The sequence below is a fragment of the Camponotus vicinus genome, unplaced genomic scaffold (assembly GCF_025532165.1).
Source record: "Camponotus vicinus isolate PSW18456_S1 unplaced genomic scaffold, iyCamVici1.0 SCAF_14, whole genome shotgun sequence".
In the NCBI taxonomy this organism is placed as follows: domain Eukaryota; kingdom Metazoa; phylum Arthropoda; class Insecta; order Hymenoptera; family Formicidae; genus Camponotus; species Camponotus vicinus.
This window is the reverse complement of record NW_028141950.1, coordinates 3,243,976-3,257,422: the sequence shown is the minus strand read 5'-3', so window position 1 is coordinate 3,257,422 and position 13,447 is coordinate 3,243,976. Positions and strand designations below refer to the sequence as shown.

Below are 13,447 nucleotides of genomic sequence, written 5' to 3'. Positions count from 1 at the left end.
AAAAGTTATTTTTCGCGACCTAAAATATTTTAATCTATAACTGATGGGAACTTTAGCCAAGTAACTCTCGCGGGACGCGGTCCAATTGTTGAAGGATATGAGGAGCGAGATGATCTCGTCCCTACGTGCTGCGAATTTAATGCAAGATGTGTATTTTTTCTTGACTTACCGATTCCCCCAATCCACTTTATTGATTATCCGTAGTTTCAGCTCCCGCGTCTGATCCGTGGTGAGGGTGCCGGCCAAAAGTTGCCGTCGCCATTCCAGCAGCTCTCGCATCACTTTGCGCAATGCGTTGAATTTGTACTCCTCGCGCTCCTGCGACAAACAGCAGATATAGATGCACGATCGCGTTTCGAGTCATTAAGAAAGTATAGATACTCTTAAAAATGGAAAAAATGATATGCATGTGAAATCAATTTCTTTTACTTGTTTGCATAATTTTATGCAACGTTAAAAACCTTAGAAAATTAATTTGTAAGAATATTAGTTATTAAGAAAATTGTAGAAATAAAGGAAGTTATTCTCTCTCGAAGAACCTTTATAAACTTCAAGGTATACATATAGATCTCGGAAATGACGGGGCGAAATTTTCAATGAATAATAGAGAATGAACAAAGGAGATGAAAAAGAAAAACATCGCAATTTTCTCCTCATCGATCGCAATTTTTAATAACGGAAAAATATTCCTTTTAGCCTAAGTTCACAAAGGCAGAGACTACTTTCGCAGTTAAAGCAGAGCAGGGGACGAGAGAACGCGAAGAGCTCGGGACAAAATATACTCACCACATACAGCCTCTTCCAAATGCCACCCCATTCCCGCAGAACCAGGGTGACTTCCCGTACCACCGGATCCTCCAATGGTATGACGGACTCGAAGAGGCCTTCATTGTCGATCTTGCAGGGCTTCAGATGCACGTACGTGCTCGGGAAGATCCCCTTCACCGCGCGATTCTTGGTCGAGAAGCCTCTGTACCAGCCTGGAATTGCGTGGAAAATCCCGGAAAATTCAGTAAAATAGAGATCAATCGATTCAAAGATCTATTAAATGATTTATCTTTGAATCATACAATAGAATGCCCCATGTACGTCTCTTTAATTTCTTTTTCTCATCAACATCATTCCTGACCGAGAGTCCGTCCGAATCTCAGGATGCTACATCATCGCGTTTCCCGGTGAACTCATCGTTTCCCTTGACCTTAAAACGAATGCGGAACTTGCCACGCGCACGATCCGTATATCGATCGGCCTCAAAAGAGAAAAAGATGAGAGATAACATGATAATCGGATAACGTACCCGCGCACTCCTCCAGAATCTGCACGGTTTCTCCGATTTCCAAGGGTAGTCCATAACGCGTGTCCCCTCGCCAGTTGTACACAGCTGTAAAAGAGAACATAACGGACTATTATCTGACAATGAAAGCCTAGTGTTGTCACGATGCAATATGACGCAATGATATTTTTAACGAGCGTCGTCGTCTTTCATCGGTTAACTAGATCTCGCCGGTGTAAACTAACATAAGCATCGCGATCGATACTTGCACGTTTCTGTCGCAAATCACGCCTAAATTTGCATTGATTACAGCTTAGAGCGCATTATAATATAATCTTCAATATTATAATTACACATTTTTTTTCCAAAATAATAAGATTATCATACATAATTGCATATAAAGTTGTAATATTCAAACATTTTACATATATGTATTCACATATTACATATAATTACATATAATTATTCACATTATTTATATCATAATTAATAAATTTTTTATTGTAATTTTACTTGCTCATGACTTATTTACTTTTCTAATTAACTTTTTCCCAGCATTAAAAATAATATATATTAAGTTATATTAATAATATATATTATTTTTAATATTGTGAGAAAAAGTTAATTAAAAAAGTTAATAAGTCATAAATAAAATTATTATAAAAAATTTATTAATTATAATATAAATTATGTGAATAATTATATGTATATATATTAATTATATTAATTTTCTTGATGTGACACAATGTTAGATATTACAATGTCGTCGCATCAAAGTGATAAGATTCTGCCTATCATTTTTACAGAGATATGAATTATTAATTTTCCTTTCTCGTATCGCAACTGCGCTTTTACGCATGTGTTCTTCCATCAATAGCTACCAAATTTAGGCGAGTGATATCGACAACAATACAGCTTATTATGCATCATGCATGCATCAGATTGATATAACTTTCTCTTTCTGTCTTTCTTTTTTTAATAGATATCGATACATGCCACTTTGTCTTGTTTCCTAAAATTGTCAGTCCCGATAAGAGCTGACTCCGGGGCACCGGATACTCGTCACGTATGACGAGCCAGTTTCCGGTCCACGACTGCCGGAGAAATACACGCGAGACGCATCTCAATGAGCGCGTTACTCTCTCTTTCTCCGTCTCTGTCTCTGTCGCTCTTTTTTTCTCTTTCTCTAACTCTTCCTGCGTTTTCTCGTGGGTATGCTTTATAGTAGGTTCATGTATGCGTAGGTATACAGGATGTGTCAAGAAAGTAGCGAGAGATTTAAAATCTCGTGTTTCTTTATTTGATATGATAGACACATCTCTGTTTATTTTAATTTAGCAATTAATATTCAGATCAGTAAATTTCTAACACATGAGTAATATTTTATTATGAAAATTTATTAATAGCATATGATTTCTAAAAAGAGAGATATGTCGGAAATTAGCTTTTAACATTCTTTCTAAACAACAAAGAAATTTTTGTCGTAAAAATTTCTATTAAAATATAACTTATCAAAAACTTTCAAAGAGTACTTTTCGTAAAATTTAGGTAATATATTGCAAATTATTATTATAAAATAACGATATAAAAAATTAACAAATTGGCGAGTTGACATTTCGGAGATACAAACTTGCAAATTAAAGTCAAGGACAGAATATCGTTACTCGTATACTTTTCGGAACATCCTGTATATACGTTAACTGCCATTGCGCATTTGCTCGCCCACTGGGCTGTCTACGAGCGATGTGCGATGTGTAGGACTGCGTGGCACAATTTTCGACAGCGTTACACGCACGAATTGTCCATTTTCCATCGCGATTATTCTTTTGAAAACCGATATCGTTCATCATACGCGTCATAACGAAAAAATAAATAATCACCGAGCACAAAAATGCGAATGTCGCGTGATGTAGCGTATGTGATTTGCAACTACATAAAACTAATGAGAATGCGAATCGAATTTTAATTTCGCAGCTCGCATTTAAAGGTAAAAGTGATGTAAGCTAGAATCAATAGTAACTAAATTTTGTAATTTAAGGAGAAAATTATATTTTACGAGAATTAAAGAATTATATTGTAAAAAATATAAAAAAGATCTTAGATTTTATAATTATACATATACATAATTATTAAAAAACACAAATCTTCTTATATGTCATGTGCGTTATATTTTTATCTTTTTAATATAATTTATATAATTATTTATATTTCCAATTGTGTAAAATTTTCACGATAAAAAACGAACAAATTAAAATAACAATACGAAACGTTCCATTGATTTGTAGCTCGTGAAACTGCGAACAAATATAGGAAAATCTCTGCGAATCAATGGCGCGAAACGTTTGTGGCGAATGGCGATAGTAGCTGTCAAGTTTCTTTTTTCTCCCATCGGACAATAACAATGACTATTTTTTAGTGATCAGTCGGCAAAGGATGCGCGACAATGCATTTGCCACGTGTTTGCCGCAAGAAAGCGCGATCAATAGAATGTCACTTATATACAGAATGTTTTGCGTCACCGGATGGCAGACAGACTATTCCGCATAATTTCTTCTGGCCTCGATAGAAAATTTTGTCCACATAACAGACAATCTAATTTTCTTCATGAACTCATTTCTCTCTTGAAATGTTGGCGAATTTCTTCGCACAAAGTGAAAATGTAGAGATAACGTGGAAACTCTCGAGTAAATTTAAACGAGACAGGGTTGAGATAGGTTGAAATTATAAGAGAATAAAGTTAAGAAACAAGGAATAAAATTTAGTAACGATAGAAAAATAGTAAAATACAAAACAAAGATACAGAAAAAAAATAATATACAAGATGCGATAGAGAAAAAAGCATAGTTCCGCAACTTTATTACGAGGTCAGTTTTTATCTCTGTGCCTCGTATGAGATAACAAAATTACATACACATATACACGTATATATTATATAATATTGTCTATTATAAATATGTATTATATTCTAAAAATGTGCGCGTACCGCACAAAAAAAAATTCCATTCCTGCAGCACGAACAAAGGAGAGGCCGAGAAACGTTCGTGTCGCGCGGCTTTCCCCCATGGCTTTTCCCGGGGAATTAAATCGATAACTCCCTTTCTCGGCCGTACGAAACATTCGCGACCCGTGAGGGGACCACAGGCCTGGCTGCCATTTCTATCGTTCTTTCCTCGAATTTTCCGACCCTATGCTCCCTTTCTCACCGAGCGATTCCAGACGAATTCTTTCGCCTATGTCTGCAGTGATTATTTTAACGCCGTTGAAAATCGCTAGAAAAAGAAATTAAATCTTTATCTAATTGTTAAAGATACAACCCCTCTCGGAAAAGAACGTTTGTGTTGAGAAATTAAATTATATGATAGAAAATATATGATAGAAAATAAAAGATGAGATAGTAAGTATAAAATAGGGAAAGGTAAATTCACACGAGGGAGCACCATTAGTGCCCCCACCGGTACACGGCACACACGTGGTACAATCACACGTGCGCAGCCGGCGTACATCAATAACGCCGGTGATACATTATTCGGAAGGGTCGCGAAACGAAGACATAAACAATGACGTCTGAAATCATAATGTCTCATGGATCCTCGTAATGGTGCTTTCCTCTTTTCATCCTTCGCAAAAAAAATGTCTGGCAAAGAGCTAGCCGTAATATTTAAAACTTGAAAATCTATATTGCATCAAATACATGCACGAAACGAAAGAAATTATATTTATATTAAATTGCAATAAATTTATATAAAAACTAGAGTAATAAAATTATTGTAAAAATTAAAATATTATTTATGATAAATACTGTATATTTGCTCTATATGATAAATACTGTATACTTCCTCTTTTCATCAAATACATGCACGAAACGAAAAAAATTATATTTATATTAAATTGCAATAAATTTATATAAAAACTAGAGTAATAAAATTATTGTAAAAATTAAAATATTATTTATGATAAATACTGTATATTCGATTTTATCAAAAGATTCTAAATTAATGTATATATTAATGTATATATTAATGTATATATTAATGTATATATTAATGTATATATTAGTCTCTTTCGTTGTTTTAATTCTTCGCGAATTTTATTAATTTAGATTTATCCGGGAATTCGCAGACTCGCGATAAAATTGCCATCGCGACTATTTTCGCCGTACATTTTTCGCACCGGAAACGTTGCTTTATATATGCGCGATCGTAAAATGTCAAAAGCGTCAAAGCGGTGGCCATGCGGTACGTATGTACATGCTGCTTGAATTACCGGCGACTTTTTGCGCGCTTAAAATGTGGTTAACAAACGGCAAAGGCAAGACGGCAGGAAGTGTACCGATATAATGCTTCTCATATATATTGCGAGATAACCGATGCTAATATTCTAACATTTATGCGATCGAATAGTTTCCAAAGTACTTCGTGCATTAGAGTGCCTCTTTCGTAGATGGATATGATATTCATCGACCTAATAATTGCATAACACGAATAACAGACTTTAATACAGAAATTTCTCGTGAAATTTATTGTACAAAAGCAAGAAGGAGAAAAAAAATTTCTGTATATATAATATATAATAATTTTTACGAGATATTTTCCGCTTATAAAATATCGTTGATTTCTCAAAGATACACAGAGAAAAATGTATACTGTTTTCAAATAAATATTATTTATTTTAAGTATATCACAAGTTTGTATATCCGTAAATATATCATAAGTTCACCACAAGCATTAATTTTAATTGAATATATTCTGAATTTTAGTAAGTGCGGTATTTTAGTCAAGAATATTAAATTTAAACAAAAATTTGGTTTGCTTAGAGTTGGCGCAAAATAAGTTTGATTTTTCTTTGATACAACTTTACAATATTCTTGAAGAGAAAATAAATTCTTCTTTCGAGTACATGATGATGAGATTTTCCAACACTTGTGATGAGTATATTTTAAGACTATTATCAAGAATATATTATTTTCAAGAATATATTTTTTCTTTGTTGAAGAAAACTATTACTTAAAAAAAAGAAAAATAAACTGAGTAATCGCTTTTCTTGGCAGTAGAATGATATTTTTCTCTGCGTAGAAACTTATTGATGTGTAATTAAATTTCATAAATAACTTTCCAAAAAATGTAGGAACTGTGGAGATCGTTCCGTAAAATTTGAAATAAAAATATTTTCAACTTTGGTAGAAGCATTACGGGATTGGTGCCGAAAATGTGTGCAAGCCACAAGTTAACCATAAAAAATGGATAGTACTGGTAAGGCTTTTCCAACCGGGATGGATCTGGCCTTTGCCGCTTCGGGTTCGGTATACGAGGGTCTCGGTAATGGCCAGCAATAACGTATCTGCAGACTTGTCACGCGAGAGAAAGAGTGAAAGAGAGGAAGGGAAACGCAGTTACGGTTCTACATCTATGACCGACGTTAAAAAGAAATAATGCATAGGGGCATGACCGCGTGAATAGTGCCGTACATTGGTAGATTGAAAGATTGTGCTTTAATCGCGTCGCTGACATACACACTTGGCCAGTGCGAATCTGCTGTATATATATGCACGATCGAGAAAAATCTCGGAAGTTATTGCGACAGGGATATTTCTTCCGGATGTTATTATTTATTTTTATAAAATTTTATTAAAATATATAATTAAGTTGTTTTATAAATACTTTCACAATATTACTTATTTTATTTATTATACGATAATTTTCTCGTGAAAAAGTCTCGTCCGATAAATTTCACAGACTTTCTCTTCCAAATAAACGGCTCCTTCGAGAAAATTTGAGAGGCCAAGAGGAGATTAAAGAAGATTAAAGGATCGATGATTCACGATTAAAGGCGCTATTTATCGGATTAGAGAGTCGTTTGCACTGCTTGGAAAAGATCGAGATGACGGCAACGCTAACGACCTTAAACGATGCCGGGACTTAAGCAAGCGTTAATTAATCGCGAAAAAAATGCCGGTCCGTAAATTGATTCCGAGCCCAAAGTCGAAGTCTTATTCCTCGTCTTCGCGTACTTTTCATATCAGAAATCTTGGAGCAAACGCGACGGATCCTTTCGTCATGTTCAACATTCCAGCGATCAAATTCTGTTTATACCACAAGTCATTATTTCATATTTCATATTTCTCGCGAAACGCGAGACTATTCTATATTAGAATCCGTTTCAAGAAATATAATATCATATTTTTTGTAAAAAATATTCCTTCTTGCTTTCTTTGTTTCCAATGGATTTTGCATTATATATATATAGGGTGTTTCTAAATTCGCGATAAATATTTTAATGATAAATTCTTTGTAACATTTTAAGAAATTTTCTCATTTGAAAATTATTAAAAGCCTCGACTTTTTCGTATTAGAATTTTCGTCTTAAAATGTTGTATATCGCATATGTATATGTGTATATTATATTAAAAACATATATTATTATATTAAAAATTTTATGTAAAACTGAACTATAAAAATTAATTCCAAATGATAATAAAATAATAACAAAATATTATTACATATATAAGAAAATCTTTCTATCGTATTATTGAAAAATTATAAGAATCTTTAAAATACTTGCAACAGCTTCACATAGATTTGTAATTTTAAATACTAAATATTAGAAAAAAATTCTCATTTTCTCTTTATCATATGCTCTTTGTTTCTATGCATTTTATCGTGACTTGACAATAAAAACAAGATAATACAATATGAGTCACACTTTTCCGTAATACATTGGACGCGGAATCGTATTTATCGCGACATTAAGTCGAATCTAATTTCTAATGACAAGCTGTCAATATCGCGCACGCATTAACGCCAACGACGTCGCGCGAGACGTATCGTTATAAAGGAAATATTGAAATCTGTCACATTATCATAGACGATAACGACGTTAAATTACAATTCGAAATAAAGAACGCCGGTGGAGCATCCAAAAATCCCGTCGCGCAAACCTGGAGCCGGCTCGGGCTTATCAAGCGCGAACTTTACTACTCGCGCGCACGATCAATGCATGAATGGAGACACACGCACGCAGGAGCGCACACACGCACGCACATGCAGCGAGCGCACGGACACACGTCGCCGGCGAGATCTCTCGATGTGAACGTTCTCTCGCTCTTGAGACGATCCGGCTGGAGCGAAAACGCCCACCGGACGCGAAATCGCGCGAGCTGTCATCCGCGAGCGACGTGAAGTCGCGCGCGCTCGCGCGCGCGCTTTTCGGGGCGCGAGTTTGACAGGTCGACTCGCTCGCTGCCGCGAAGAGCAAAGAAAGGGAAAGATTAGGGAGCTTCGTGCGTGCTCCGATAGAACTCACCGACGCCGTACTTCGTGGTCTTCGTCGTCGTCCACATCTCGGAAAGCCGACGACGTGGATCCTGGGGAGGTAATAGCTACATGCCACGACAACGCGTCCGCTGTCTCTCGTCGCGCGCGCGTTGCACTTGCTCGTGTTGACGACGACTGATGCACTTATCACGAGAAATTCGAAAACACAAACATTAGGCGTGTTTGACCGCGCGGGTGTCGCACACTGCGCCGCGTCGACGACGACGGGATGCCGTACCGAGGCGACGTTGCCGGTACGGACCGCGAGCGACGGCCGACTGACGGCAACGCCGCCGCCCTCCCCCGCTTTGGGCCGGAACGGCGGACAACGCGCGTCACGTGGTACTAGAGTCCCTAGAATACATATGTCTAGGGACTCTACGGTTGCTCCAACATTATTTTGGATTTAAGCGAGATTTAAATATATATATATCTTTTAATTTAATTTAATTTAAATATATCTATCTTAAATATATCTATCTTTTATCTTTTTTTCTAAATAAATAAAGAGATATATATTTATTTTTTTCGTTTAAAGCCAAAATAAGGTTGATGCCGGGCCTTAAAGAAATAGACTTCGCATCCCTGTACAAAAGACTGTCTTAAATATTAGAAAGAGAGAGAGATAGCCGTCGGATCTCTTTCTCTCTTGCACAATTGAAGGAGAGAAAGAGATTCGAACGCTATCGCTCTTTCTTTCTAATATTTAAAACGGTCTTTTCTATAGAAAAATGCAAAGTTTGTTTCTTTAAGTCTAAATACGTACCGCGCCAAGTGTACCAAGTGTATGAAGTAAGTAGAGAGGCATGCGCGATAGGGTAAAAAGAATAGAGAGAGGAATCCACGAATGGGAAAGCAGCAAATCTCTCATTGGTTACGCCATGTTGTTATTGGAGTCTCTGATTGGCTACGCCATATTTAGAAAGAAATTACTAAACTTTCCGATTTTCCCCTCTAGCTGTCATTCCGAGTATCAGACGGTCGTGAAATTCGCACGAAAACGGTTTTCAACGGCCTGCAACGGGTACGATCGTGTTTCGTCACGTCTCGTCCTTCGATCGGGTCGGAGCAGTCTCGTATAGTATATCGGAGGAGGCCCCAGGCAATCCCAGGCTCGCGACAGTAGGACTTAAACATCACGACATCGAAATATCGGCGACGAGCATGCGGCCAGACTCGCGCAGCGTGTCGTTTACGTTTCACCGGGAGGTGCTCGCCGTGCGAAACTCGCCGGAGATGGTGCGGACCTCGCGGAACCTTCGCCAGCGTTTGCAAGATCGATTCGAGAAGATCCCCCCCGGCGACAGCGCGAAGGAGAAATCGCCGAAGACGAAGGAAGCGACCGACCGGGCCTGGAACAACATCAGCCTCGGCAACGTGTCCGCGGATTCGAGACGAGCCTTACGAAACGGCGCCGAGAAGCTGTCCAAAACGATATCCTCCGTACGCACAACCTTCGGCACGATATCTCAGGTAAAGAGACTGTAAGTCGATTTGCTGAAGGATTGTGATGAGAAATCAATTTTGTTTTTCATCTTGTGTCATTGTAGTTTACTACAGACCCAAATGGTTCTGTCAACATATACATTTGAATGAATATTGTTCCTTATAAAGTAACAATCCTGACTAATATAAATAAAAAAAGAAACATTTTTCCATTGGATTGTGCAAAACAACCTATCAAAGTTATATTGAAAACAGAAGCACAATTTGCAGTCATATTTTATCAAATATCCTAGTTTGTTCATATTAATCAGCATAAAGTTATGTCACAAATTAGGAAAAAAGAATTCTTAATCAATTTTGTTATTATATTATTATTATCAATTATATATATTGTTATTATTATCAATTATATTATTATTATACAAATTATATAATTTATCAATTATATATATTGTTATTATCAATTATACAGGGTGTCCGATTCGTGAGGGACCAAACAAAAAGTGATGATAGATTGGGTCAAACTAAGAAGAAAAGTCCTCTACCATTTTGCAAAATTCGCAATAATTATTAAGTAATAAGCAAAAATGTCCCAGCACATGAGAAGCGGTAAACCGCTTGTAGTGTGTGATTATTAAGTGATCAAACGAAAAGTGGTGATAGATTGGGTCAAACTGAAAAGAAAAGTTCTCTACCATATTGCAAAATTCGCAATAATTATTAAGTTATAGGCAAAAATGCCTCAGAGTATAAGAAGCGGTAGACAGATCGCTTCTCATGCGCTGAGACATTTTTGCCTAAAACTTAATAATTATTGCGAATTTTGCAATATGGTAGAGAACTTTTCTTTTCAGTTTGACCCAATCTATCACCACTTTTCGTTTGATCACTTAATAATCACACACTACAAGCGGTTTACCGCTTCTCATGCGCCGGGACATTTTTGCTTATTACTTAATAATTATTGCGAATTTTGCAAAATGGTAGAGGACTTTTCTTCTTAGTTTGACCCAATCTATCATCACTTTTCGTTTGGTCCCTCACGAATCGGACACCCTGTATATAAAGATTTTGCTTGCAAAAATATAAAACAATGTAAATGGTCTGTACTATAATATTATATATAAGAAGATAATTATGCACAAGTTTGTAAGAAAAAGGAACTTGAGCATATAACTAATATTTAAATTGTTTTTGTGTACAGAAATTTAGAAGTTCCACACGTAGACGTCAGAGGCTAGAGGAACAACAATCGCCGTGCAACATGCAAACGCCTCAGACCCGCTCCCGCCAGCTTCTAGGTCGTACGCCGACGAAACTGTACAGTCCCTTTGACATCGAATCGCCGAGACACGCCTGGGACAAGGAGAACGACGCCAGCACGCCGGTGCGAGCCTCACCAGAATGTAATACGCGTTACATAAACTGCAGACCGTTTCGTTTTACAAAGGCCAAAGGATTCTCCGTACTGAGATAAAGGGGCCAGAAGAAGGGCCTCCTCCTCGAAAAATACTCAACGTCGATCTCTCTTTAATTCCTATTGAACGCAGTCGGGATTGCGTGCCTTGTGCAACAACATCTATATAACGAATATAATTTATTTACGTTTTTAATCGCGAGAGACTCGCCGCGTACACGAGGCAAGATTGTTTTTATACAAGTAGCATTTATAGATATGCTAAACGTATCTTCCATATTCATTCCATCGCTTACTTCACATATGTATATCATGGAAGATTCTATTTCTACTTTTTTATATCTATTTATACATCTATATATCCCGCCCAGTAATATATGCGAGATACGGCAGGGCAAACAATTTGTATTCAGTGTTAAGATATTAATCAGGAAAATCAAAGCGATAACAAAGAATCTCAAAATTCGTGTGAAAACGTTGGAGAAACATTTATGAGACTGGAAGATTTTTTTCTCTTTGATATGCATACAAGAAGTAATTTCTTGGACAATTTTTTTTTATAATACTCAAAAAATGCATTTTAAATTTGTTATATCGTAAACTGAGAATACTTTGCAATCGTATTATTATATCGTGTGACAGAGTTATTCGTTTGAGCGGATAGATGTAAAGTCTTTTGTCTTGCACAAGATAAAAATGCACAACTTTTTGATTAATGATTAGATCTCTAGAAGAATTATATCTCGTTTATTCGTCTATCCTTTCCGACGAAATCATCGCGCAAAGTATTCTCAATTTATGTTTTATTGAGATATATATAAATATATATATTTAATTATATATTCTCTTTAGAAAATATACAAGCGGTTTTTAAAGAGAAATCGTTGCTTTAAAAAACGAAAATAAGGCAGCTCCAATATTCGGCCTCGATATAGCCCTGCTACCACATATCTATAATCTTAATTTATTTATTGGCACATAATAAAATTTTCTATTGAAAAAGGACCATTTGATGTTTGTTAAAAGCGATTCAGGGCCCTTCGGGGATACGTCTTTGAATTGTCCCAACCTTCGCGACATCAATGGCGTCTTGTTGCAGTATGCAGTGTAATCTAAAGCTGTCCAAAGCAAGTGGATAATCGAGCCATTCGTTGATCGAATTCGCCTCGCTGCGGGACGCGAGTGCAAAGGTGTATCTTCGAGTTCCTGGTGAACGGTTCCTAAGAGCTTCTTATAAGCCTGCGAGAGCGACAATCTAATTTGCATATCCGTTACCCAATCGTCCCCTTGCATTGCAACTTCTTCTCTACAGTTGTACAACTTGCAATAGAGCATTTTTTTGCGTTAGCCATCTTTCTTCCGCGGATATATCGGGTGACAAGTTTCGAGCAGATCGGGCATAACCGATTATAACTTGCCACGTACATATATATAATCATCCGTACATCGCTTTCGCGGCCTGTGTACCCGCGTATTCATCGTGACGGCGATCGAGAGGCGACGTCGTGAAGCCGCAACCGGGAAGCCCGACTCGATCGATACCAAGTATGCGTCGAAACGGCACGAGACGCATCGATGCGCCCGGAATCGGAACGCGGAGCAGCTGAACTTCCAAGGCCGGTAAGAGTTACGAGTCGCTACTTTCAATATATCAACTGCAAGATGAAGACATAACTGTCATCTCTTGCAAGAGTTTGAAAGTGGCAATCCAGTGTCTGGAAAGACAGTGCTTAGAATGTGCAAATTTCTTACGCACCGCCAAATTTCAATATATATCAAATTTACAAACACGGTAGAGAAAAATTGAACGTTAAAGAACAATGAATCCGATGATGAAGGAACGGTAACACATGATACAGGAGTTCAAAATTACAAAGATAGTGCAAAGTAGAACATAAAATAAGCGGGTAAATACTATGAAAAATTCCATAAATTGCGAAAAAGATTGTTATCACTCTAGGAAACTTTCCTTATCTTCGAAAAATAACTAAGGTATCGAGA

General features: G+C 36.8%; 3 protein-coding genes across 8 annotated transcripts in view; 2 read left to right on the top strand and 1 right to left on the bottom strand.

Moving 5' to 3' along the window:
- Spg (dedicator of cytokinesis spg) overlaps positions 1 to 8,873 on the bottom strand; it is a 50,448-nt gene extending 41,575 nt beyond the window's left edge. For 4 of the 5 annotated variants that reach the window (XM_083088107.1, XM_083088109.1, XM_083088110.1 and 1 more), the window contains exons 1-4: positions 8,573 to 8,873; positions 1,298 to 1,381; positions 787 to 980; positions 170 to 318 (exon numbers count right to left, since the gene is read on the bottom strand). In XM_083088107.1, the coding sequence (XP_082944233.1) occupies positions 170 to 318; positions 787 to 980; positions 1,298 to 1,381; positions 8,573 to 8,609 (464 nt within the window). In that variant the 5' untranslated portion in view covers positions 8,610 to 8,873. Of the gene's footprint in view, positions 1 to 169; positions 319 to 786; positions 981 to 1,070; positions 1,277 to 1,297; positions 1,382 to 8,572 lie in introns of those variants that run through there. The other variant, XM_083088111.1, reaches the window with a different exon arrangement.
- On the top strand, positions 8,510 to 12,452 carry LOC145964974 (uncharacterized). The gene is made up of 3 exons (XM_083088160.1): positions 8,510 to 8,641; positions 9,542 to 10,056; positions 11,234 to 12,452. Exons 2-3 carry the CDS (start codon positions 9,748 to 9,750, stop codon positions 11,504 to 11,506), a joined length of 582 nt encoding a protein of 193 aa, XP_082944286.1. The 5' UTR covers positions 8,510 to 8,641; positions 9,542 to 9,747; the 3' UTR covers positions 11,507 to 12,452.
- A 105-nt stretch (positions 12,453 to 12,557) lies between these two features.
- Positions 12,558 to 13,447, top strand: part of LOC145964967 (sex-lethal homolog) — a 92,262-nt gene continuing 91,372 nt past the window's right edge. For both annotated transcript variants that reach the window (XM_083088141.1, XM_083088137.1), the window contains exon 1: positions 12,558 to 13,066. The gene's annotated coding sequence lies outside the window, so the exon portion shown is untranslated. The remainder of the gene's footprint in view (positions 13,067 to 13,447) is intronic.